The sequence below is a fragment of the Myripristis murdjan genome, chromosome 13, assembly GCF_902150065.1.
Source record: "Myripristis murdjan chromosome 13, fMyrMur1.1, whole genome shotgun sequence".
Classification (NCBI taxonomy): Eukaryota; Metazoa; Chordata; class Actinopteri; order Holocentriformes; family Holocentridae; genus Myripristis; species Myripristis murdjan.
Window position 1 is genome coordinate 28,220,230 of NC_043992.1, and position 25,731 is coordinate 28,245,960.

At 43.3% G+C, this 25,731-nt stretch overlaps 1 protein-coding gene across 2 annotated transcripts in view; it reads right to left on the reverse strand.

The window, feature by feature from the left end:
* The window catches only part of rsrc1 (arginine/serine-rich coiled-coil 1), a 133,082-nt gene that overhangs the window by 13,746 nt on the left and 93,605 nt on the right, over positions 1-25,731 (reverse strand). For both annotated transcript variants that reach the window (XM_030067873.1, XM_030067874.1), the window contains exon 7: positions 10,417-10,488. In XM_030067873.1, the coding sequence (XP_029923733.1) occupies positions 10,417-10,488 (72 nt within the window). The remainder of the gene's footprint in view (positions 1-10,416; positions 10,489-25,731) is intronic.

Consider the following 25,731-nt stretch of genomic DNA (forward strand, 5'->3'; position numbering starts at 1 on the left):
CTGGCCTTAGGGTTAGGGTTGCACAAATGATGTGCTCATGAGAGCAGGGGTAGAGAGTTTCCGATTTGTAACTTCATACTTTCCACCTCAAACCATTCATATGGTTTAAGTTGGAATAAAAATGGATGCCCAAAGTAAAGTTGTGTTTGTTTCGCTGCTCTCACAACAACAAAAGCTTTGCGATACAGGTTATACGAAGAGAAAAGGTGTATGAGGGTTTTTTTTTTTTTATTACTATTATTCTGTGGCAATTTTTATACCTGTGTGCTCCTCTGACTACATACACCACTGCAGGTTAAGTATCTGCACTTCAAATGTCACCATGCGCCTTATTTTAGTAATACAACGTCACATACACTGCACTGACAAAGCCCCAAGTTTCTGACCAGGAATTACAAGTGTTGTGTGAAAGGTGTTCATGTGGATTTCTCCTACTTGAAAATCCAAAACCTCCCAGGTCCCACTCCTCATAAATGCAGCAAAAGTTATTGCAAAGTTGTGATGAATACCATGTACTATCACCGTCTCCGGATAAAAGCGGGTGTGCAACATTAAGCATTAGGAGACATGACAGTTTATTGGCTACATTATGATATATGTTTGATATCAGGAAATGAAGAGCAGTTGGTGACTCAGTCGCTCTTATGCACACACACACACACACACACACACACCCTCTGCTAGTGTCTCCTAGTGATAAGGATCTCCCACTCTCCAGTCAATAAAGGTCTGAATGATGAATTAATGACCCAAACAGCCAACTAATGACAGGATGACATGGCAGCCACACGCCAGGGTTAGCTATCTCCTACCACATCTCCACTCATCCCTCCCTCCTCATTGCTGCTTCTCTTCTCTAGCTCAACTTCCTCTCCTCAAATAACCTGGATAAATTACTCCATGGTCTTTTTTTGGTCTGTATGTTCAATGCTGCAGTTAACTTCATGTGTTTAGTTTCCTTTTTCACCATTTGTTTGCTTGTCCATGTGGCATGTGAAATATCTCAGACACCGCTGATATGATTTTGACAAAATTTGGGGAAAAATGTGCACCTCACAGTCACAATCCAGAATTTAAAATGACTGGAGCGACAGTTACGGCTCAAAAGAAAGTGATACGTTTGGAGTTCCCAGATTCAAACTTCTTCATTTATTTGGGACACCATGTTTTCTGTTGCCATATTTACACTATCTACCACTGCCATGGACAAGACACTGCATCCATTTCAAACCTGAAGGCTCTACCATTTGAAGAGTTAGCGCGAACAGACGAAGATAAACACAGCATCTTTTCTGTATTTGCACTCTCAGTAAATCAGTTATTTAGCTGTGGGGCTCGACCTGACTGCTCCCTGTGAACTGACTGCATGCCGCTAACTACAAACACAGCACAGAGGGCTGACCAAAGCCAGGTATGTGTGTGTTTCTGTGTGGGTGAGGGAGAACTATGAGTGTTGGCCGATGTCTTGCGCCTGGGCAGCATCACAGAATCTCATTAAAAAGTGAAGCTTTCACAGGCTGAATGGTGACATCTTCAAGATCACAGTCACTTTCTGTGTCGACCTGCTGGCAAGAGGGCATTCCAAATATTTTGTGTTAATGCACTTTTCATTATAATCTATCAACTTTATGAACAGCTTCAGTTAATCTTGTTGTTTTAGGTCCATTAAGGACCCGTGGGGTATTGTCAGCGTGCTTCAGCGACCTCATAATCTCCAAAAACATTGACTTTTCATGAACTTAGGAGCAACTGACTTTCCACTGGTTGTCAGTGGTTTTTCCACTGACACTCCCAGTTTTCCCACAGACAATAGTTTTTGCATTTCAAAATAGATTAAGCAGTGGTTGCAGCTGGTTCTTGAAACAGTTTCTAGACTTGCAATGACACATGGCAAATATAAGAAAGCTACATGCACTGAAAACCTGAGCACAAGGGTCGATGTATTAGTTTTATTTCTCATATATCTTAAATTCCTAAGCCATTTAGTAATATGGAGTAACATGAGTGTCTATCTCTTTGTCAGAGTCAAGGAGCTCTTTATTAAACACAGCGGTGTTTTAGTGTGATTGGAATATAAAGTCCTGCCCTGCCCTTTACCAGAAATAACAGGCATTTGACTACATTAACTTGACGTTTAACTAGGTCCTCTGTGTGTGTGTGCGTGCGTGTGTGTGTGCGTACACGCAGGAAAAAGTGCAGTGGTCTCCATTTCCCATCCCAGGCTGGTCAGCAGCTCTTTTATGAACAACTCAGTAATTATAGAAACACCATAGCAACTAATTACTTAATTGGAGCAAGGTCTTTAAAATGAAAATGATGTCATCAAAATCCAGGAAAAGGGCCCGATTTACACACACTAACTGCGTGCCTTCTGACATGTAGCCATCAACCAAGTCTTTTGCCCTCATTGCGTGGTAATTGATTTCTCTTGCTCTCTGTGTACCGCTGGCTGCTAGTCAGTGTATGTGTGCACATGTGAGTGTGTTTGTGCATGTGTGTGTGTGTGTGTGTGTGTGTGTGTGTGTGTGTGTGTGTGAGTGTGAGAGAGAGAGAGAGAGAGAGAGAGAGAGAGAGAGAGAGAGAGAGAGAGAGAAGGTCCTGTTTGTGTGGTCTGCTGCAAACTATATTAGTAAAGGTCATGGCTGTATGTGTGTATGTGTGTGTTAGTGTGTCTGAGTAGTAATTAATTAGGCAAATGCCCCCCTCCCTCCCTCCTGACCTCTCAGTTGTAGTCTAATAACCTTGACGCTGTATAATATATTACCTCCCTTTTTTCCATTGCACTCTGCCTTATTGGGGGGAATCATGCAATACAACAAAACAACAATGACATCATTTACATGTAAATCTAACAGTCTCTGCTGAAGGGATTTTTCCTTCGTGGTTTAAATAAGTGGAAGAAATGCATGAGTAGTTCTGTGAATGCAACATCCAGTCATTTCTGATGTGTTGGATTCCTTTCAGTTGTGGTTGTGCCGGAGAGGGGCACATCAGTCACTCAGCCTCATTCCATGTGTGTGTGTGTGTGTGTGTGTGTAAAATGTGGAGTTCCATGCAGTAACCCTTACACCCACCACATGTCCCAAACGGTCACCCCTGCCCTCACTAGTCTGGAACCAATGGTCCTGTGTTGATGAGGTGCCAATAAGCGCGTGCGCACACACATACACACACACACACACATACACACACACACACACTCACTCTCAGCCTCACCCACATGCACACACTCAAGGGTTTCCCATCCTACCCTTAAAAATTCCAATTTCCCACAATGACGCCTGCCCAAAACAGACTTTCCAACAACAGGATTCTCACACACCACGCAAAAGAAGAAAAAAAAATTAGAGCACACACATTGTGCTCAATTGTACACATACTTCCCAGTTCTACAACCTTTGACATCTGATGACAAATCTTACAATGAGCACCACATGGCCTGAGCCACCCAGGAAGCCGGCGCTTTGACCTGCAGCGGCCTGCGGGTGTGTCTACTCGCCCCAGTCTGGCCACCCTGCTAGACGACAGAGAGGGCTACTGCTGTGTGTGATCATATCCAGACACACACACACATGTCCATGTGCATAAGCGTCTTTCATGTACAAGGTATGTTTTTAGTTAGACCTATTGCAGTCCCCTCAACCTCCGAATACTAAAGCTACATGATCATAGATAAAAGTGCAATACTGTTTATTTTGCTTGATGTCATCAGCAACATTTTAAGGAGTGATGTTTTGGCATCTAACATTCTTAAGTGCCATGTACAATCTAAATCAAATTGTATGTTTCAATTCAACAAACTGTGGTAAAAAATAATAAAATCATGCCAAACAATAATACACAATTAATGATGCAGCAAGATTATTTTAACCAAGTTATAATTTCACAATGAGCATCCTTAATTATTGTGTAACAAGTCTGCACAATACTATCCTAAACCTTGAATGGAACTGATCGTCTACATCTAGAAAACATACGAACCTGGTGACTCAACATGCGGTTGCTGAAAGTACTGGCAGGAGGTTAATTGATAAGGGTGACCTGAGGAACGATTACCGATCAGTAAGGGTAAAAGGGCGCTGTCAATCATCTGTCCACTTGACCCGAGTGAATACAGGGTGGAAGCTTGCATGGCCCACGACTGTGTAATCTAGCCTATGGCAGGGATGGCTTAGCTGCTATCAAATCAAACATGTCATTCCACAGATATCCTTATAGAAATTATTAAACTATAGAGTCCATAGCTGCCACAGTGGCAGCCACACCGGGCAGCATCAGCATCCCATTACCCCGGAACAACAGAGGGTCACACGGGGTTAGTAGAATTCGGCATGCGTCTCCATTCCTTCGCGGGACCACCAGCGCCTAGGACAAGAGGTCACCTAATCACCTTGCCAAGCTATCTCCAAGGGAGGAAAGGGAGCGTGAGAAGGGGGGGGATCAACTTTAAATTTGCGGTGATGAAAAATCAATAAAGCAGTAATTGCTTGGCTTATCACCGTGCAATGAAACAAATTGGGAGGAGAAGGAAGGCAAGGGGAGGGCTGGCGTCCGCGCTGCACGCCAGGGTTTTTTTGGCTGCAGCGCGTGGAGCTGAGCATAGCGCAACGAGAGAGGAGAGGAGTTTGGGCTTCAGTGGGCCAAGGCAAGGAAAAAAGGTCTCCTCGTGATAATTAAATCTTCTCACACTGATTTTCTGCCAAATTTATTTCCCTAGGGCCCATAACTCTGATTCAGTGGTTACAAGCCAGGCATAACTAATCATTTCAACGTGGGGGGAACCACAAACCTGAATGAATAGGAGAAGAGAGGAGAAAATAAAATAAGGGGGGATGGCTAGACTGACTCTGTGGCACTATTCATCTCCAAATCAATCATTATTTAGGCACAGCAAAAATCAAAGAGAAGTGAAATGTGGGACTCCGTTCTGTAGTATTCTGTATGGCTGGTTTAAAGAGACCTTTCAAGCGAAGGTGTAATTAACTGTCAATTTTCTCTCCCTTTCACTTTCTCTCTCCAGTGCTATACATGCAGAAAACATCCTTCAATTCCTGGAACAAATAGAACCCATAAAGCCAATGAAGTGTCGGTTCAATATTCCTCTGATTGTTCCAGGCATGATTGTGTTGAACATAATAACACAACAAATAAGGCCATCTATCTGAAGTAACGACAAGAGATGAGGCCAACTTCACTAATCAATACTGAATCGATACAAACCAGATTTTCTTACATCAAAATCACTGAGACAGATCTTTCTTCAGTGCAGAGTGCACAATAGCAATACGGTGCATCCCTTGAGTCATAAGGTGGATCGTATAGCCAGTGGAAAGAAGAGCCCGATGGCGAGTTTAAAAAAAAAAAAAGAAAAAAAGAAAAAAAAGAAAGAAAAAAGAATCATAATGGTCAACATGGAGCAAGGATGCTGGGAACTGTAATTATAGGGGTGGTATAATTCAGACGCTCTCCTTATTGTATCAGTATGTTTGAGTTAATGCAATGAGATAATGGACATGAGATCACGCGTGTTTACCAGCGGCTAAATTTCACTGCTTGTCCTTCAAGTGGCAGCCGCAGCAGCACCTCCACTGTGCAGCGAGGTAGCGAGGCACGCCGCGCCATGGCCCCGATAATTAAAACATTTAAAGCAGAGCCAGCCCCCCTGCGCTCCCAAGGTGTGATATGAGGGTCACGCGCCTGTAGATTCTAATTTGCGCGCCATTTGTATTCATGACAGGCATGTGCTAAATATTTAACAGCAGCCCGGCAGGAGTTTTGTATTGTTAGGCTTTCCAGGTCAAATAATTTGATTTCAAGGCAGATTACATTAAGCGTCAATGTCCAAGCCACCGCTCTCACTTGCCTCTCATTTCCTGTCTTTTATTACAGCTGAGATAGGCCCCAAACGAAGGGATATAGCTTCGGATTATACAAGAGCTTGTTATCCGTGGACTAGTTATTATTTTCAATTAGAAAAGGGATCATATAATTTATTATGGGCACATACACCCACCCTGGTTCTGCGTGCGCACTCTTGTACACACGCATTGTAATGAAGGAGTAAGCGGAAATTTTAGCTGATTGACAAATTGTTTAGCAGAGCGTGTAATCACACCTAACAAGAGAAATATTAATTCAAACGAATGATGGTGTGGGCACATGCCGCTATAATGATGTTTCACTCATATTGATTGTCCTTGACTGAGGTATGCCCCCCACCCCCCACCCCCCAAAAAAAGAAAGAAAAAAAAAAAAACCCCGCGGTTAGGCGATGTGTTCTCCCTCCTGGTGTTTTTTGTGTTGAACAAGCAAGGCCAGAAACCAAGTGCAGACATTCTCCCTGTTTCAGCCAAGGCCCAGTGGTGATTGACAACAGAGCTAGTTAAATGGTGATGAAGCGTTAATGGATGCAAGGTCGGGGGAGGGAGGGGGGGGGACTGGCTGTGGCTGAATATTTAATGGTCATATAATTCCAGAACACAGACACACACAGACAGGTACACACCCAACCCGTGACCTGTCCTACACACCGCGTAATTAGGGAAACAGTCCTTTCGTTTTACTGCCAAAAGAGCAAACGGTAGGTATATATTCCCCTAATGATATGGGTTAAAGAGCTATTATACGTCTCATTAAAATATATGATCTCCCAATCTGGTGGTGGTTTGAGGTGATGGGGACAGAGCAGCATAGGGGCTAAAATACCATCTGTAGGCTATAGGCTGGTGTCCAATCCGTATCGACGTAATTCTTCATGTCAGAAGATAGCTGTGCAGATGAAAAGATGTTTTTGTGCCCTGTAACTGGCACATGGGATCCAGATTTCACGAGACGACAGTGCTGCGAGGGGCTGTTTAGGGTCTTCTGAAGTAGCATGGCTGTGTGTGGGAATGACCTGGGGTTATCAAGCATTTGACACTGATTATCACACCAAACGGCTGATATGAAAGCTTTCTCAGTCTTAATTCACAGTTCAGTCTGAGGTATCACTCATACTCGAATACGTACAAATGCATTCACAATTACTCCAAAACACTTGGTATGCGAGTGGAGAGAATGTCTCTTTTTCATATCAAACATATTTCCGATCAACGATCTTCATCTTTTTCCATCAAACTTGTCATTCCCAGTTAGACTCAAAGACTCTGCAGGTGCACAGTCTTTTAAACAGACGCGCCCCGGTGAAACAGGTTACATACTCCCTCCAAAATTCATACTATATCACACCACATACAGTGCATCCCCCAGCCTACTGATTCTGGCTGTATGTGTCCACTGGAGAAGTGCCAGCTGACAGTGCACTTCATACAAACAACCTATGATACACTGGCAAATCGGTCTGTCTCATTATAGCTGGACACACTATGTTAGCTAAAAGCCTCCTGGGCTCACAAACAACATCTCTCAGCTTTAATAGCCTAAACAAGGCATGCAACTAACAAAGGAACCATCCTCCCCTCTCATTCTCACACCCTTTCATATCCCAAGTTTCCTTTTTCAACCACTAGCATCATCTGGCTGCCCTTAACCAGAGAGCCAAACACTCCTTTCAAGTGGAGACTACTTTGTTAACTGATGACCACAGGGCCAGTTATTGATCCTCTCGCTCTCTCACTCACTTTTTCTCTCTGTCTCTCTCTCTCTCTTTCTCTCTCTCTCTCAGGAAAGCCTGCTGATGAAAACCCCTCTCTTCTCGCAGGGCTAGGCAGTATGCAGCCACAGTTCGCTACAATAATAGCTTGCATATCATAGCATCCACATGAATCAGATCTCGGTGGTTTCGATTAGGGCTAAACTAACTCAAACGCACTGCCGGTCCAGGATGTGAATCTATTTATGAACGAGGAGTGTAGGTGGTAGTGTTCTTCTCCCGTTCCCTCTCTTTAAGGGTTTTGCTTGTTTCAGTTGTCTTAGTGGTGCAAGTGTAAACTTTCTAGTTGCGTTGACCTGCAAGAGCCCCTGCGGGAAACTGGAGACCCCAAGTGACCTGCTGTTTAGCAGCGGCAGTGGCCCACCTCCTCCATTTTACTTGTGCTGGGAGGAAAGGGCAGCGGAGAACGCAGCTGACTGCCTCCACTTCCGAGTGTGTATGTGTGTGTGACAGCGCCACTGGCGTGTGTCTCTTCCAAGGTAAAGGCAAGTCATCAGGGCCACTTTGTCGAGGCTCTCTGATCCTGCTTCATGAGTCCCTGCACAGCGGAACGGGACTAAAATGAGCGTCCTGTGCCTCAAAGGCAGCGCTGCCGCAGCACGGTGCTCTGCACCACACCGCTGCACTACACAGGCAAACACTTTATTTCATACAAAAGGAACACTTAGAGTGAGGGATGAAGAAGCTGTGAGCAAAGGGTAGGGAGAGTCAATTGATTCCAAAAAAGAGGCAAGATTGCAGCATGAACTTTGCTTAAGAAAGCTATTTGACTGGGAGCCTTGCACTGTAGCCCCGAGCAAGGCACTTAGTCAACACGTTGGCAATGCTTCCACACAGAGAACAGAGACACGGAGGGAGGGGGGGCATGGAGATGGTTGATAAAGAGGACAAATGAAGGTGGGGATAAAGAGCTGGGATGTGAGATACAAAGTAGGAGGAGAAAACAGAAAGAGGAGGGAGGATAAGATAGAGAATTGGACCAAGAAAAATGAAAAATATAATGCGAGAATGGCGGGTGCGGAGGGAAAAAAACAAAACAAAAGAGGATGAGATAGCGAGAAGGAGGGAATGAATTCTTCCAGAACCAGGAGACCAAAGCAAGTTTGCAGAGCTAATTAGTTTCTGATGGCTGGACTTTCATTTGGCTGAAAGGTCAGCTAACTTTAAAGGTCACACAGCCATGCCTGCTAGATGCAAACACTAAAATTACTCAGAAAAAAAAATAAGAGAGAGACTATGAGTGTGTGTGTGTGTGTGTGTGTGTGTGTGTGTGTGAGAGAGAGAGAGAGAGAGAGAGAGAGTGAGAAAGAGAGAGAGAGAGAGAGGGAGAGAGAGTGAGAGAGAGAGATAGCAATAAACTCATCTGAGACAAGACACACACACACACACACCCACCCACACACACAACTCGACAACTGCACATTTGATATTCTCATTTATATCATGATCTGGTCAGAACAGGGACCAGGGTCATTATTCCATATAAGGGCTTTTATTACTGTTAGCATATCCACTGCAAATTACACTTGACTTCATTTGAATGTGTATCAAGATAATCTGTGTGTGCGCGCGCGTGTGTGTGTGTGTCCTATGTTGGTGACGGGGGCTTCAGGATGAATTTACTGCCTGCAATGCTAAGCACATTTCTTCCTTCCACATCTAGTATGCATCTTTATTTTCTACATATTCATGCATCTTAATAACAATTCGAGAGTGTTATCAGCAGCTCTGACTGCGTGGTTTGTCAAGTGTTGGCCTTCAGATAGGAAAATTCTGTCTCTCAAGTCATGCATGCACATGCATACAAGCGCGTCTGCTGCAAGTGTGTACGCACACTGCAATATTCAGAGTATATGAAAATGATAAGAATTCACAGGCCTATACTTCCAAAAATGTGTTTACCTAAACATATGCTCTTCTTCAGACATTATTCAGTACAGTATTCTCATGTCACATGCATTTCCGACTAATATGGCACATAACCTTCTACAAAGCACACTTTCTATGCTGTCATTTGATTATAATCATTGGCTAATTTAGTCACTTGGTATTTTCTTGTCAAGACAGCCATGTGGGGATGGAAATGAATACTATGAGGAGTGGAGATTTTCCAGAACTGGTATATTATTTTGTGGTGTTTCACTTTATGTCACGATTCAGCTTGCATAATATTCACACTCGCAGATGGAGACCCTTATAGAAACTACACAGATAAGCTATGACTTGTGCTTTTACCGGAGAATCACGTTCCAGCTGATTTGAGGCCGTAACGTGTTCCATTTGCAGAAACACGCTGTTTTGCTGTTAGCGCGCCAGAGCACACGGACGATGAACAACTGATGATGAAACATTTGTTCGCAGTTCCTGTTACCTTTCTTCAAAAGAACTATCAACGGCAATCTGATGGGAAAAACATCTAAAACAAAGGCAACTATAGAATAACTGCTGGTGTTTTAAAGAGCTTTAAAACTAATTTAATTTTAATGTTTTTTTTTTCCCACGTTATTTAGGTTCCATGTTTAAGGCTTATTTTTATTCATTTATATTTGAAATATTTATTATTTAACGTTGTTCAACCAGGTAAGTCTCACTGAGATATAAGAATCTCATCTGCAAGAGAAACCTTCATTTATTTATTCACTGGGCTCTTTAGTTTTGTTATCAATTGTTTCTTATCATTTTGGTGCTGAAGTTACCATTTTGGTTCTGGGACAACACTGACACACACACACACACACACACACACACACACACACTGAGCTCACCTTCCTCCAGCTTCTTCTGGGCCTCCTCCTCTCTCTTGGCTACCTTGGCCTTCAGCACCTCGTCCGTCTTAGCTGGAGAGCAAAAGACAGACAGCGAGTTACAAGCTGAGCAGAAAGTCAATGCGCACACACACACACACACACACACACACACACACACACACACACACACACACACACACACACACACAGATGACAAAAGTATGTAATGAGGATTTAATTCCAGGAAACTATTAAATATGATTTAAAAAAAACTAATTAGAATATTAATTGGCCTCATTCATGTACAGTGAATATTAATGACCTTGCTCTTTTAGTGAGTGATCACACAACAATCACCAATCAAGTAAATAAAGGGTTTCATTCCAGACAATTTTACATTAATTCGGAAATGAAATAAATAAAAACATGTGCATGTATCAAGCATTATTTAAATCTGATGATCCATCCTTCAATATGGCAATATTTTTTTAAGTGAAAAGCTTAAAAGCCAGTAACTTCAATAATATTTCATTATGTGTTTTTTCTTTCCCAGCAACAATCATTTTGCAGGAGTCGGTCCCTGTTTCATTTCCATGGTGGATATTGTGTTTTGAAGCAAAACAATACTTATCACAGGCTTGCCAGAGAATGCCATCATTAGATCAGTGGTAAGTGTACAAATCTACATAAATATGAATCATCCTTTTTTGCTCCTTCACGTACCAACACCCTTCCCTCCTCTTCCTTCATTCCACTGTAAAACTCACAAGACAGCGTGTCTTTCCTGAGAGGTGTTTATCACCTTCGCATAATGAAAAGCTTAAGAGAAAGTGAGGTAGCGGGGGTAAACACTCGTCGGGGCATTTTAAGCATCTCTCATCATGAGCCGCGTTGTCTGGGCTCCCTTTTCCTCCGCCTTTCCACCCGAATAATCAAGATGTTAAGCCACATTAAAAAATATAATGCCGTGTATGGCAGGACTATCAATACTGCCTCTAAATTAATTACATTTCTGTTGCGGCGCATCATTTATTTTGCAGCGTTAGGGCCTCAGCGGAGCCATTCGCCTTTATTGCTATCTCACTGGTTGATGAGTGAGCTATGTAAAATTGAGTCTCCAATATCATTACACTTAATGAGTTTAAACTTTGAGAAAAAAAAAAAAAAAAGGGAGAGGGTGAGAGAAACAGTAGAGGAGAGAAGATGAGAGGAGGGGGAGGGAGAGTGAGATACAGAGAGAGACACTGCACTGTTTTGGGGAAGTTAATACAATATGAGAGTGGGTGTAAGTGTTTGTGAGCGCGTACAGAATGTTTGTGTTAGGGCACAGCTGTGGGTGTTCGAATGTGGTTTAATGCACCACTTGGGATGCCTGTGTGTGCGTTTTGTGTGTAAGCGCTTTTCGTGGTTTTTGTGTCTGGATGTGTGCGTTCACAGAATCATACTCATGTTTGTTATATGTGCATGCGTGTTACACAAAAGTGTGTGTGCGCGCCTGTGCCTGTGTGTGTGTGTGGAGCCAGAAGGCCAGAGGTTATGCTAGTCTCCCTGTGACTGCGCTGCTGTTTTTGTTCAGTAATTGGCGTAGACAAAGAGCCCGTCACACTGCTGTTACGGCTGGTTAAGTCTGGAGGTTCCGCATCTTTACTAACAATGACTCTACATGGATGACTGAACCCTACTCTTCCTCCCTCGGCTAGTGTGTGTGTGTGTGTGTGTGCGTGTGTGTGTGTGTGTGTGTGTGTGGGCACATTCGTAACCAACCCACTGCAACCAATCTATTTCTCTTTCCTAACGCAGTCATGAATTAGTTGGTTAATTTTTGTGTTTGTAAGTGCGTGCAAACGAGAAAGCAAACCTCGGACTGCAGCAACTTGCCTCGTTTTGCCAACACATTCATGAGTTTGCCTGTGTGTGTGTGTGTGTGTGTGTGTGTGTGTGTGTGTATGTGCATGTGTGAACTTCTCTCCTCCATCTTTGGTTTCCTTATTGCTCGAGGGTACCGAGAGGCAGGTAGGAGACACAGAGGCATCGGAGCAATGTAGAGGGAGGGAGACAGGAGAAAGGAGTAAAAAAACGGAAAAGGGAGATAGGGAGATGGATGCGGGCCATAGAGGAAAAGGAGAGACATTCAGAAAGACCTGACAGAGAAGGAAACAGACAAACAAACAGAAATATGAGAAAAAACACTGCATGCACACACACACACACACACACACACACACACACACACACACACACACACACACACACACACAAACAACAGGAGTGATTTGTCGCCTTTTTTGTTTGCATGTTTATCCTCCACCTCTATCCCTTCATCCCTCCCCCAACAGGTTCTCTTATCCTCTCGCTCTCTCTTCTCTCCTTCTGTTTTGCCCTCTCCCCCCTCCCCTTCTTCACTCCTCCCTCCCTGTTCCTATGCTTTCTCTTCCTCCTCTTGCTCATCTCTCCAGTACACAGTGCCTGGGGGCGATAGCAGCAAATCAAACTGTTTATCCATCCCTCATCAGTGCACTGCCTCACGGGGCTCCTGCCCCCTCAAAACAATGAAAGTAGGCCTGAGAGCTGAGCCACGGATACGATTTAATTACATCAATAAGAAGCTCTGCTTGAAAAACAAAACAAAACAACAACAACAAAAAAACATTACAACGATACACTGTGCTGCGGCATCATGAAATGCCAGTTAAGATTACTGTTTCATGTAGGAGACTCAACACTACTATCCTTACAGTCAAAATGCCACAGATACAGGCTTCTCCGTGTGCAGAGAGGCCAGTTATTGGAAGTATATTTCTCGGCGAGTTAGTGGCTCCAGTTCATTGTAGGATAATTCTGTGATGGACTTTTATTAAAGCAGGTAATAAACGGCCTAGTGTCGGGGAGAGGAGAGGCCTTTCACTTCATTTAGACTTCGTTCAGTCTTGGCTGCAGGGGTGGAGGGGAAGAGGAGGGGACGGCAGAGGGAAGAGGCGGAGAGCTTCGGCGAAATCGCATTGTGATTATGAGTGTAATTGCAGCTCAGGGGCCCAGGGGCCATGTAGCTCTGATGGCGCTAGACGATGTTTCATGCACAGCAACAGAGAGAGAGAGAGAGAGAGGGAGGGAGAGAGCGAGAGGGAGAAGGAGAGAGAGAAAGAGAGAGAGAGAGTGGGAGGGAGAGGCAGGCTGCCAGGATGCTCACCATTCCATTTTTTTTTTTGTCAGACTCTCCTCTCCCATTTCTTTTCTCCTCTCCTCCTCCTCTCCTCTCCTCCCTTCAATATCCTCTCCCTCTCATCTCCTCTTCTCTCCTCTTCTCTCTCTTTTCTCCTGCCCTCCTCCCCTGGCACGATTAGCTGGGTCTCGTTAGAGGGGAAATGTAATAATGCTCCCACCAGGTGGAATCGGGCCCGCTCCATTATCAGGCAGGAGATGGATGGGCCGTGTAGGGCCGGCGGGGGCCACGCGCGTACGCAATTTAGATTCAATAAACTAGCAAAGCAAGACCCCCAATCTGATTTATCTCTTACACGCCGCCAATGCTTGCTGCTACGATGCTGATTCCCTATTACCGCTCAGAGAGGAACTATTCATTGGATATAAGGCGCGGCAGTCAGAGAGGCTTGTCAGGCCCTCGGGACGGCAGCGGAACAGATACAGCAGAGGGTTAATACGTTTACACACAGATAAGCAATTAAATCTAAGGCCGAGGTGAGTTATAGAGTTATTAAGGAGGGATTGGAGGTTAGAGAGGGAGAGGGAGGGAGAAAAAGAAAGAGAGAGAGGTTATTCAATGCAGGAGTGTGGTAGTTTGGGCCTTAGGCCAGCTACAGTAAGTATTAGAAGTGAGAAAGGCTATCATATTATAGAGTTCATGGGGTGAGAGAACAACATAACAGCAGCAGTCTGCCCACGGTATTCAATAAACTCAATACAACACTAACCCACTAACATGCTGAAGACAGAGGCCATCACTACAGTTAACCACTTCGTCTGTGAGCATCTGTGTGTGAGATTGTGTGTACGTGTGCGTGCAAACATCTGAATGTATGTGTGCAGCACTGGTGAAACTGTGCATCCACATATCCGCTGTGCACTGTGGCTATACAGAATATCAAGTGTATGATTGTGTGTGTGCAGTGTAGCGATGTTTGTGGTGGTGGTGGTGGGTGTCATTCCATCCAGCCGCCAATCAAAGTGAATCTGAATGTCAGCAGGAGAGGAGGCGTGATAAATCAGCCTCACGCCCAACGACAAACAGAATATTAGAGGCAGCGCAGCACCATTGGAAAAATGTCCCTTCCAATCAGCCAAGCACTTTACAGTGAAGCTCGGCAGCCAGGCCCTCGCCAACACTGAATACCGGAGAGACAGATAAGACAAAAAAACAAACAAACAAAAAAAAAAAACAACAGGTAGACAGACAGGTGGTATGCAGGCAGAGAGGCAGACAGACAGACAGACTGACTAACAAATAGCCGCCCTCACAGGCAGAAAGACAGAACAAAACAATAAAGAGGCGAAGGAGGCAGAGGACAGACAGGTAAGTGTACTGACTGACAACTAACAGCCGTGACAGGCAAGCAGGAGATACAAGACAGACAGACAGGTAGGGAGACAGGCAGAGGCAGATGTGGTATGCAGATGTAGCCACAAAGTGGAAGTTTTTCTTTCCACCACGTGTTTTCAGGTAGCAACAATACTTCACTGCCACTCTACCACAGAAAAGGTTTTTGTGGATAATTAAAATTTCAGGTGGTACAGCTTTCAAATAGTTATCTTGAATGACCAAAGTCATTTGAGAGACACAGATTTGTAATGGTTACATTCAAGAAATACAGAGGCTCAGGTACAAATGCAGGATACATGTCGGACAGACGAGGGCTCGGATATTTCTCCAACAGTTACCATTGTGCTGTGCGTAAACATCAAAGACTGATAATTCTCACAAAAAGGTACAGGACAACAGAGGCACGGTATGTTAAATCAGAGTCTGAGAGTTTGTACATTGTTAGGTTCCCCACTTGCTGATGCCTCAATGACTAGTTGTCTTCCTCCCTGGACTCCACAGTTTCCAGCAAATTTGGCATCACATGTCAGTATAGCCACCCTGTCTATATGACAGCACAAAGGGAAACATTTGTAGTAGTCACTGATATTACAACACTATCAACATATTACTTTTCCAGAGAGACAAGTATGACACATCTCATAAAATTGAGAAACATTAATATTGATTAACATAACACAAGGAACTGTTAAAAACATTTGAGGGCCAAGATTTTAGGCATGAGCAATGGAAGGTAACTTAAACAAATGTTTTTTAAACAAATGGTTAGCCATGCATCACTTTTCATGTGTTTTTTGAAGGTAGTTTATATAGTTCTAGACACAGATGTAATCTCAGATGAAATATTTTCCTCATCTGACCTAAGCACATGACCCCATGTTTGATGAACAAGCACACAGGATTTTAATTCATTAACACAAAAAGCAGAATTACTACCCAGAAAAAAGAGGGGCTTGGTTTTAGCTTCTTTTGTACTGTTGAGGTGACAACAGATGAACTGTGAGGATGAATCTCAGAGCAGTGCTACAACACCAATACTACATGGATCACCATCAGTGTGAACTGCACAGGTTGAATGGATCTCGGGAGGGAGCAACCCCCCAACTGACCACTAGGTGGCACAGCACACAGACAACAAGTCCGGCAGGCTCCAGCAGGGCCTCAGTTGTGTGTTTGTGTGTGTGTGTGTGTGCGCGCACAAATGCTGTGTGTCTGCGTGTTTATACTGTTATCCCTGTTAGAACCACTTCAACTATAATTTGACACAGACCATATCACAAGTGTGCCTGATTCCTGATGAGATGGGCTGACAAAAGGAGATACAACATGATCAAAAATAGATAAATTTATATGTTTATCTGTAGGATGCATACAGTAGGTCAACAGCAACTCTACATTCAAAGCTGTTAATGTTCAATCACTTACTTTAGCACAGGATCTGTCCATTGTGTTGGGTCTGAGGAATAATCCCTGAGAGTTTTTAACTCACTAAGAAGTGTAATCAGCTCACAACAGTGCTGCATATGGTCTAGCCTCTGCTTGTATGATAGTATGACTGAACATCATGCCATACATACAGAACAAATTCTTTACAGCGGAAAGGATGAGACCCAAACTTACACGATCCTTTATCGCAGCTTGCCCTCTGTTTCTGTTATCTGGAGGATTTAATGACACCCATGAAATATTCACAAACTAAACAATTAGAGAGAGATATCTTACAAATTCTATCAATTATTCATTACCAATCGTCTGACAAGCTTCTTTTTTGTGTTTCGCAGCTATAATCTGAAGGGGAGGAGGTATCAATTAGGGCTTATACTTCAGCGGCATTATGGATGCTTCAATGATTGTCTGAATGTGGCAGCCAGTATACAGCAAGTAACCAGTGCTGAACACTGTGCTAATGCAAATGAGCTACACATAAAACAACAACTACTACGACTAGTACTTCTACTAAAACTTACTCGCAGAGATGGGTGATATGCCGAAAAATACAAAATGCGGGCCAAAATCACAATTTTTTCACTAACTACAACCACTAACTGATGGGAATCTTAGTCTGAATGATCATGTGACTAGCGATGCGTGTCTGAGCATGCACGTTCTGTGTAGATGAGTGAATTGTTTGACAGAGCGCTCAGTTGATTTTTTTCTAAATATATGTTATGACATATGTAGACAAAATTTCGACTTTACGTTTCAGCTGTTTTTGCATTGATTTAAAACCTAAATCTGCGGGATGCCCTGGTAGCTCATGTGTTAAGGCTGAGTCCTGACCACAGAGGCCTGGGTTTGAATCTGACCTCAGGCCATTTGCAGCATGTTGTTCGCTCTCTTGCCCCTGGCTTTCCTGTCTCTCTCTACTGTGACTGCTATGCATGTATGTATCTGCCTTGACTGGGACAATTTTCCTCATAGAGACAACTGTAAGGTGAAAAAATGACCCCCCCTAGTTTCACTCATATGTAAAAAACATTATCAGAAACTTTGAAAGCCTTCCCATGCAGCATTTGTTCTATTAAATTTTAAAACACCCTCTTGACTCTAGACACCTGGCCCCGACGTTTGTATTTTCCTTTTCAGTGATCACGCTGAGACTGCATCTGTCAATTTCAAAGAACTGAGGAATTAAGAGGCGATGTACCTGAGGACAAATAGGAAGGAACTCTGTCAAGAGTTCACTCTCCTCTCAGTTAGTACAGATAGCTGCTAATACAATTCAAACTCATACACAGATCTCACTAATCCGAGGCTAAAGTGGATAGGATGTTCAAGTCTTCCTTCCAAGTGGGTGATCGATTTAAGATCTCAGCGCACTGTCACACACTGTTTGGTTTTTGCTGTCACTTCACTTTTCTGCTGGAAAAAATAAATGACTGGTACACTCCAAAGGACTCCAAACTACATTGGCCCAATATTTGGGATGGCAGCAGCCAAAAGACTCATCCTCACAGAAGATAAATCTTTTTTCTCTCAGCTGCATCCAAAGATGACTGACAGAAGTCACGTTGAAAGGGCTAAATCTTAATATATTCACAGGCATCTGGGAACCTTTTCACTTCAACAATATTTTGGAGTGTGCGATGACACTTGCATCTGACTGTTATCCCCTCCTTTTATCCTTCAGTCACAACAGGTCAAATCAACCTATTTAACACACTGAGTTGAGCAAGGCAACACAAGAGCTTCCTCAGTATTTGTTTGCCTTGGTGACTAAGATATTTCAAAGAAAAAATAATGAGAGAGACTACAACATAGCCTCACGTACCAAACCTCTCTGCACCGTGTGGTTCTCGGTTTGAGCTGCACTGAGGTTTGGCTCTTATTTCCTAGGGGTACGACCTCGCACAGGAGCTCTGTTGCATTGAAATATCGTTCTATTGTGATAGTTCCTCTTGTGATACATTGTCAATCAATATGTGAGTTTACAGCTTAATTTCCACAGATGCACGTTTTAGCTCCTGTGAGCTGCAATTGGGTTTTTTAACTGGATCTGTTCTGTCATGTTCATGTTGCTCTTGCTGTGCAGATTAAAACACCGAAAAACATGACTCCTGCTTCCTGATTCCTGCTTCCTGGAAAATTAAGTTGTCTTTTCCGGGGTAGTTTTTCTTCTTGCGTTACAGATACCATGAACCATCATAGCTGACTGTCTTACAAAGTGTCACATATCGCACAATCGCGTATTGTGATAACATCGTTATTGTGGGTAAAATATAGTGATAGTATCGTATCGGTTACCCAGTGATTCCCACCCCCTAGTGGAGAATGGGCGTTATGTAGGCCAAACAAGGAGATAAGTAGCTCTGCAGTGGGTCTTTGCTGTGTATGTGGGTGGTTCAGGCCCAACAACCCAACCTGCCCTCTAAGACCAAGGGCAAAAGCATTTCCCATGACTCTACAGCTGTACCGCTGCCCTCTGGGAGATGTAGGCCCTGGACCCTTGGCCAGAGAGGAGAATTGTAGAATAGGTGGGGAGGAGTTGAGGCCTCCAGCGGTCGAGGAGATCAGAAAGGGAGGTTACTCTGAGGACCATGCGCTTGCCATGGGCAGTGAGTGTGCTTCTGTGCAAATACACACACATGAGGAATACACAATGATGTCCACACTGGGCATATGTGCACCTCAGCTACACACAGTCGAATAACACAGAAGCCTGAGGGGGAAAAAAAATCACTCAGAAAACAACAAAGCCTCTATAAATGTAGCCACCAGGTCAACAAGAGTTCAACCTTGAAACCGTACTACAAAAATATGATATGTAAATAGCAATTTCGTACTCCTTTTAAGGCTTAGATGTTTGTTGTCACAGTTACTGTTGTTTGGGCGAGAGGGTGGGCATGTCTTCCTGGTGAATACAAAAGTTCTGTCATGAGAACTTTACTCAGATGAGTCGGTTCGTGCGTGGCAGAGGTCTTGCGAGGGCAATCAGACCAAATCCATAATGCAGAGATCACACGGTGAAATATTAAGCATCCTGGGGCCTCTGAACGACATCTCACCCTCAACCTCAACCCTGCCATGTCTCCACGCACCCTTCTCTCTTTCTCAAGCCTCTTTATTCTTCTTTTATCTCCTCTATGTCCTTCTCTTCTCCTCTGTTTTCTTTTCCCTCACCTCTACCCCTCTCTCTCTCTCTCTCTCTCTCTCTCATGTCCTGCTCCATTAGCCTCGGCATATTTTTCCCTCACCTCTATTATTTCTTAAGCTCTGTAGGGTTGGGCAATATATCGATATTATATTGATACGTGATATGTACCTAAATATAATAATTTCTCATACTGTAGTATATGGAAAAAGTTTAGCCCTTTTTCCTGATTTGTAAAGGCTACACTACAGTAAAGGGATGCAAATGTCTAAGGTTATAAGACATAGGTTTTAGCAAGTTTTAATTGCTCTGTTATTTACCTTGCCCTATCCCTACAATATTGTGACAATATCAGTTTTGAGATAGTCTGTCAAAGATATTGGGATATTTCATTATCAGCAAGTTTCTTGCCACTTATCACTTTCTCCCTCTTTGACCCCCCAAACCCTAACCATCCCACGCTGGGGCAAGTTTAGCTCTTTAAACAGGTTAGTGCACTAAAGCCCTATTTGTGTGTTTACATGTTTGTGTGTACACTTGCATTCATGTTTCTATTGTAAAATACTCCATATTACTATCTATTACACAAATGCAGTAGACAGGCACTAAAAAAAAGACTATTTCAGTGTGTGCATGTGCTTGCATGTTGTGTGTGTGTGTGTGTGTGTGTGTGTGAGTGTGAGTGCAAAGGGTGTTCCTGACTCAGTGTGCTTGAGCGTGCTGCAGTGTTGAATGGTTGAGAATAGGCTCCGGTTCCCCTGCTGAAAGGCTGCTGGATGCCATTGTGACGGCACACCACTAAGTGTGTGTCTTATATATGTTTGTGTGTGTGTGTGTGTGTGTGTCTGGGGGGGAGCTGGGACTAAATCTATCAGGACCCCCGCACATGAAAGGTAAACTGGCGCCGCTAATCGCAGTGCTGACACAAGGCGGTTCAGAAGGGCGGCCACTTAGAAAAGAAAAGCAACAGAGCCGGGACCCTGGCAGCATCAATAGGGCTCAGCACCGCTGACCACATCACAGGAACAAACACACACGGCAGAATAGACACACAAACTTGGTGGTCTCCGCTACTCCCTGCCTGCTCTTTGGTCTGGACTTCTTGGATGCTGGGTCGAGTGTGTCTGTGTATGTGTGTGTGTGTGTGTGTGTGAGACTTCTTAAAAGACTGTATTCTTTTTTTTTCCCCCATTCAAAAACTCTGTAGATAGACAGCCCGACATTGCCTGCAACACATTTGAATATAGCGTTTGATTTCTTTTCTCTTACTCTGGAAAAAAAATGAAAGGAAAAAAAAGAATAAGAAATGAATAAATGATTGAACTAAAGAATTACATGCTCTGAGGGAAGAGGCGACTAAAACCGAACTGATAACAAGGTTCAGTGGAATGCCAGAGACGAGAATGCAGGTGAGAGCGAAGGAGAAATAACGAAAGCAAGGCGTTACAAAATTAATACAAGTTCAGGGACATATTTGGCAATTACTGCTAAAATGTCAGCTCGTGAGAAACGATAAAGGAAAAGAGAAAGACAGTATGCAAGGGGAGAGAGGGCAGGATGAGCGTGGCACAAAGGGGGGAAGGAGAGATGGAGGGAGACAGAGAGGCAGCGGGAGCAACGGAGGAGTGGAGTGAAAGAGAGAGGGAGATGGGGCAAATGACAGCCCCCCTCCAAGGCATCGTTGTGGACTCCCTTCTCTCTCCCCTCTTTCTCATCTCTTAATGCTTATTTTCATCACTTTGCTTAAAATATTGATAATCAATTAGCACTACGTCTGTTTTGCTACAGAATCTGTGTCACGGTCTATCACTCTGTCAGAGCCAATTCGCCGCTCATTCAAAGTTCATTTTTCCTTGGCGGCTCTGTGCCTTTGGAGGAGTCATTACGCAGGGAACATAGCCCGGGGTGCAATCACCTATTCTCTTTCATTACTGGGGAGATGGAGAAGGTGAGAGAGATTATTAGAACTTTGGAATGATCACAAAGCTCCACGCCGCCTGTCAGATCCCCCCTACGTGTAATTCATCTGGCCTCACTACCCCCCTCCACCTCACCCCTCGCCGCCTCCCCCTCTCCCTCCCTCCCCCTCTCCCTCCCTCCCCCCACCCCCACCCCACCAGCCCCAGCCAGGGGTTTGGCCACAGACATTATTCATGAACATCTGCAGCGCACTGAATATTCCACAGCCTCCGCCGTGATGAAAAGGGAGCTGCCCCTTTGACTTGAAAATTAACATGCCGGCACAGAGATTATGGACCTGCCGCGTTTCGTTCCAAGCCGAGCCGGGCCACGCTGAGATTGGCCTGGCTGATGATGGTCTGGGCTGGGCTGAGCAGGGCATAATAGACAGGGTGGGTCTGCAGCGCCTGATTTTTGTGAGTTTGTTACAATGTCTCTTTCAGCGATTAGGGAAATAATCGAGTGGGATGCTAGTACAGAGCCTCATTGAAAGCCTATTACTTCAAAGTTTAAAAAAAAAAAAAAAAATAGTGACCATGGTGCAGGCGCAGACACACACACACACACACACACACACACACATCCAGCCATTATCAGCACATCTCTTAACATGGGACACTGTCATATCAGAATGGGTGATGCATCAATATTATATCAATATTGCGATAAGACACTTAATATCATCTGGGATTTTAGATAATGTAATATCTCCATATGGTGCAAGTGTTGTCTCTTCCTGGTTTTAAAGACTGTGTTACAGAAAAGAGAAGCAATTTTATGAACTTATTAGACTGTTGTGGTTGTCCTGTTATTTGGCTCTATATTAATATTGTATGGATGATTAGTGGTGCTTTCATAATATATTTAAACATGAGAGATTTTTGATAAAGAGTCATTAGTAATGGGATATACAGATAGAACAGTCTAATCCGTTAAGAAAAATTGCATCCTTTTATGCAATTGAGAACAAGGAAAAAGCCAGCACTTCATATCATAATATTACGATATCCAAAATCCCAGACAATATCTTGTCTCATATCATTATATTGAAATAATATCAATATACCATTCAGCCCTATTTTACAGGTATGATCATCGCAATCAAGCACTTTGAATATTTGGGTATTTCTTTTTCACCATTATCTTTTGGTTTAAAATAGTGTAATATTAAAAATTATGATTTACAATTTCAAACACTAGCAGTAAACCTGGAGTAAATCTAAATTGTTTTCCAGTAAGCGTCTCTTTGCCCCCCTCCCTACCTCTGTGTATCTCTTTCTCTCATTCTCTCCTGGGTGTCTCCACATGAAAGCCCAGGCAGAGAATGGAGACTCTTCCTCTCTCACACCAGGAGCACCACTGCTGGAGGGAAGCCAAGCATCCTCTCTCTGTGTGTCTCTCACTAACTCTCCTTCTCTCCCTCTCTCTCCCCCATGTCTCACTCTGTGTGTGCTGTCTTTCTCCCTTCCTGTAATCTCAGAGACACTCACGGTGCAGCAGCTCCTGGACTGTGACGTGTCTCGCAGAGAAATGCAGCGTAAGATGAAGGAAACTTCTCCTGCCTCCCTGTTATACTGTATGGCAATGCTATGGAATAAACATACAATGAAATGTCAATGTAATATTAAATATTACATGGACAAGGTTTAAGAGCAACTGTATTTTTGGTAGTGATACCAATAAGCAACCACATGCATTGGAAATGTCTAACACCTATGACCTTCCTCCTGTAATTGCAGTTATTTTCAACTCAGGCTTGATTTTTCTAATTTTGGCCATTATGAAGATTGATTATTTTCACATTTTCATCAATTGTAGAGTTTTACTAACCTCTCCTATACAGCAATTTCCAATAATTTAACCCAAAATGTAACTAAAGCCGGTGTTTGATCACAATCACACCGGCAGTGCAATATGACCTGGCTACATCTTGCTTTCTGTCTGTCTATTGCCTGAAACATGCATACTGTGTTACATATGTTATTTAAACTAATGTCAGCTCATAGAGTACTTTGATACTGTGTTCATGTCATATCTGATTTTCTGTAAATATTCCACTGGACAAAAAATGGTAATGTCAACCTGGTAGTGGTAAGTAATATGTGAGTTTTTACTGCAGGCTCTGATCTCTCCCACCCGGTGTCAAGAACTGCATCAGTGTGTCAAAACAAGTAACACTGTTGTCTTTCAAAATTACAAAGTATAGGATTGCTGTGTTAAATTTTGGGGTAGTGCTAGTGGTTTTCCCTAGTCACATTATTGGGTAATTTTTGTAAAAAAAAAAAAAAAAAAAAAGGAATATGTTCACATATGGCATGATATTCTCAGACAGGTAGGTCAGTTCTGGGTTTTATGTGAAAAATACATAACTGAGGACGTCACTCTGTTGTTGTTTTATAAAAAAAAAAAAAAAAAAATTTCGACTTTTTTAGGATAGAAAAAAAGCTTCATTGATTTTCAAAATTTGACATTCCCGCTTCAAAGAAATAGCACATCACAATAAGAGCATCTTGTGACGGTGCCTGAACTGGGAAATCTTGAAGCTTTATTTTTCCACTTAGTGTCGCAAAGAAATTTTTCTGAAAATTTCACTTTCCTGACTAGGTTGCATTTGTAAAAGGGTCGAGAGAATCCAGTACACCAATGTTGGCAGTCGAAAGTATTAGAAATGAAAAATATTCATAATCATACTAATACAATCAACCATATTTAATAAAAGAAAGAAATGCAGTTTGTTTCTGATTATAAATGAATAAATAGAGATAAATTTGGATGTTGGACATTCTAGTGAGTGAAAAGCAGCGCTCCCAGTGGACCACAGACAGGTAGAGCAGTGACATAAGTGAAAAAATTATGAACACAATCAGTCGTCCTGACTGTGAACAAACAGGAAAATAGCAAAACAAGTCCCAGGTTTAAAATACCAAGAATTACTGTTCAACAGCTGTAAGGCTGTGATGGACGCAACAATCCATACAGTGGCAGACTATAAGCCATCACGGGAATATCATGGGGAGTATCATCAGCAACACGGGAGCATCTTAAAAATCATCACAAGGTAGTACCCGCTGGCTGTAGGCTGGCAGCTTGTTAAAGACACCGCCTGATTTGTTAAACATCACCAAACACTGTTAAAACAGGATCAAACGTAAACATCATCAAATTAAAACGGCGTGTGGTGCATGTGTGTTTGTCAACGCACATGCCTCATGTCCATGTGCCGTGGCCATAAACATCTCTATCTTCGCTCTGTGGGTATTTCCTTCTAAGCAGTAAATGGATGAGGGTAAATACAGCAAGATGCACACCAGAGACAGAGAGACAAAGATGAAGAAAGTGTAAGAGAAGAGGAGAGAGTGCACTTTAATGCCTCTGAAAAGGGGAGCAGTTGCAGGGGTTTGACATGGGCTGGAGCGGGACTTTGCGCTGCCTCTTGTTGATTGTAAATGGCAGAGCAAGTTTACTCTGGCAGTTGGAGCCAAAATGGAGTCTGACAGCTTTGTCAGGGAGTTTGAGCGGCTCAGTGGCAGGGCAGGAATCGGGATGATTCCATCCCTTTCATCTCCAAATCGCCGGCGTACGCTCATGAAACCTCCATGGCTAAAACAGAAAAAACAGAGGAAGGAAAAGAGAAAAAATGGCCTGCCATAGTTTGGGGGATGACAAGCGATTTTTTGCGAAACACTCGTCAAAATAGAGGAGAGTAACAGAAAAAGGAGAACAAAGTTTGAAAGAGCTGGACGCAGAGCAAAGATGTCAAGAGATGTTAGCAGTCTCTGCAACTAGAAATAAAACACCAACAATACTAATCCCGGCCCTTGCTCCCACTTTCCCACTCTCCTCCTCTCTCTTTCTGTGAATTTTCATAGAGAAGACTGCTGCATTACAACCCACTCAAAACGACACGCTCAGTCTTTCTTTATCACATCTTCTCTGCCGCTCTGGCCATCTCTCCAACCTTTAGCATCACATCACCTTGTGTTTCTTTGACACCGAACCTGAAAATATCAACAAACAGCGGCAGCAACTTCATGTCCACTCCAGGCCGAGACATCTTCCCTATACATCTCACAACCCCCCCTCCCCCATTTCTTTTTTTTTTTTTTTTTTTTTGTAGCGAGAGTCTGAGAAGAGACAGAGGAGAACGGTAAAGACAAGCCTATGTGTTCGTCTGAAAGAAGGGATTGACAGAATAAAGGAAACCTTGCTAGCGCTGCATTGTACCGTT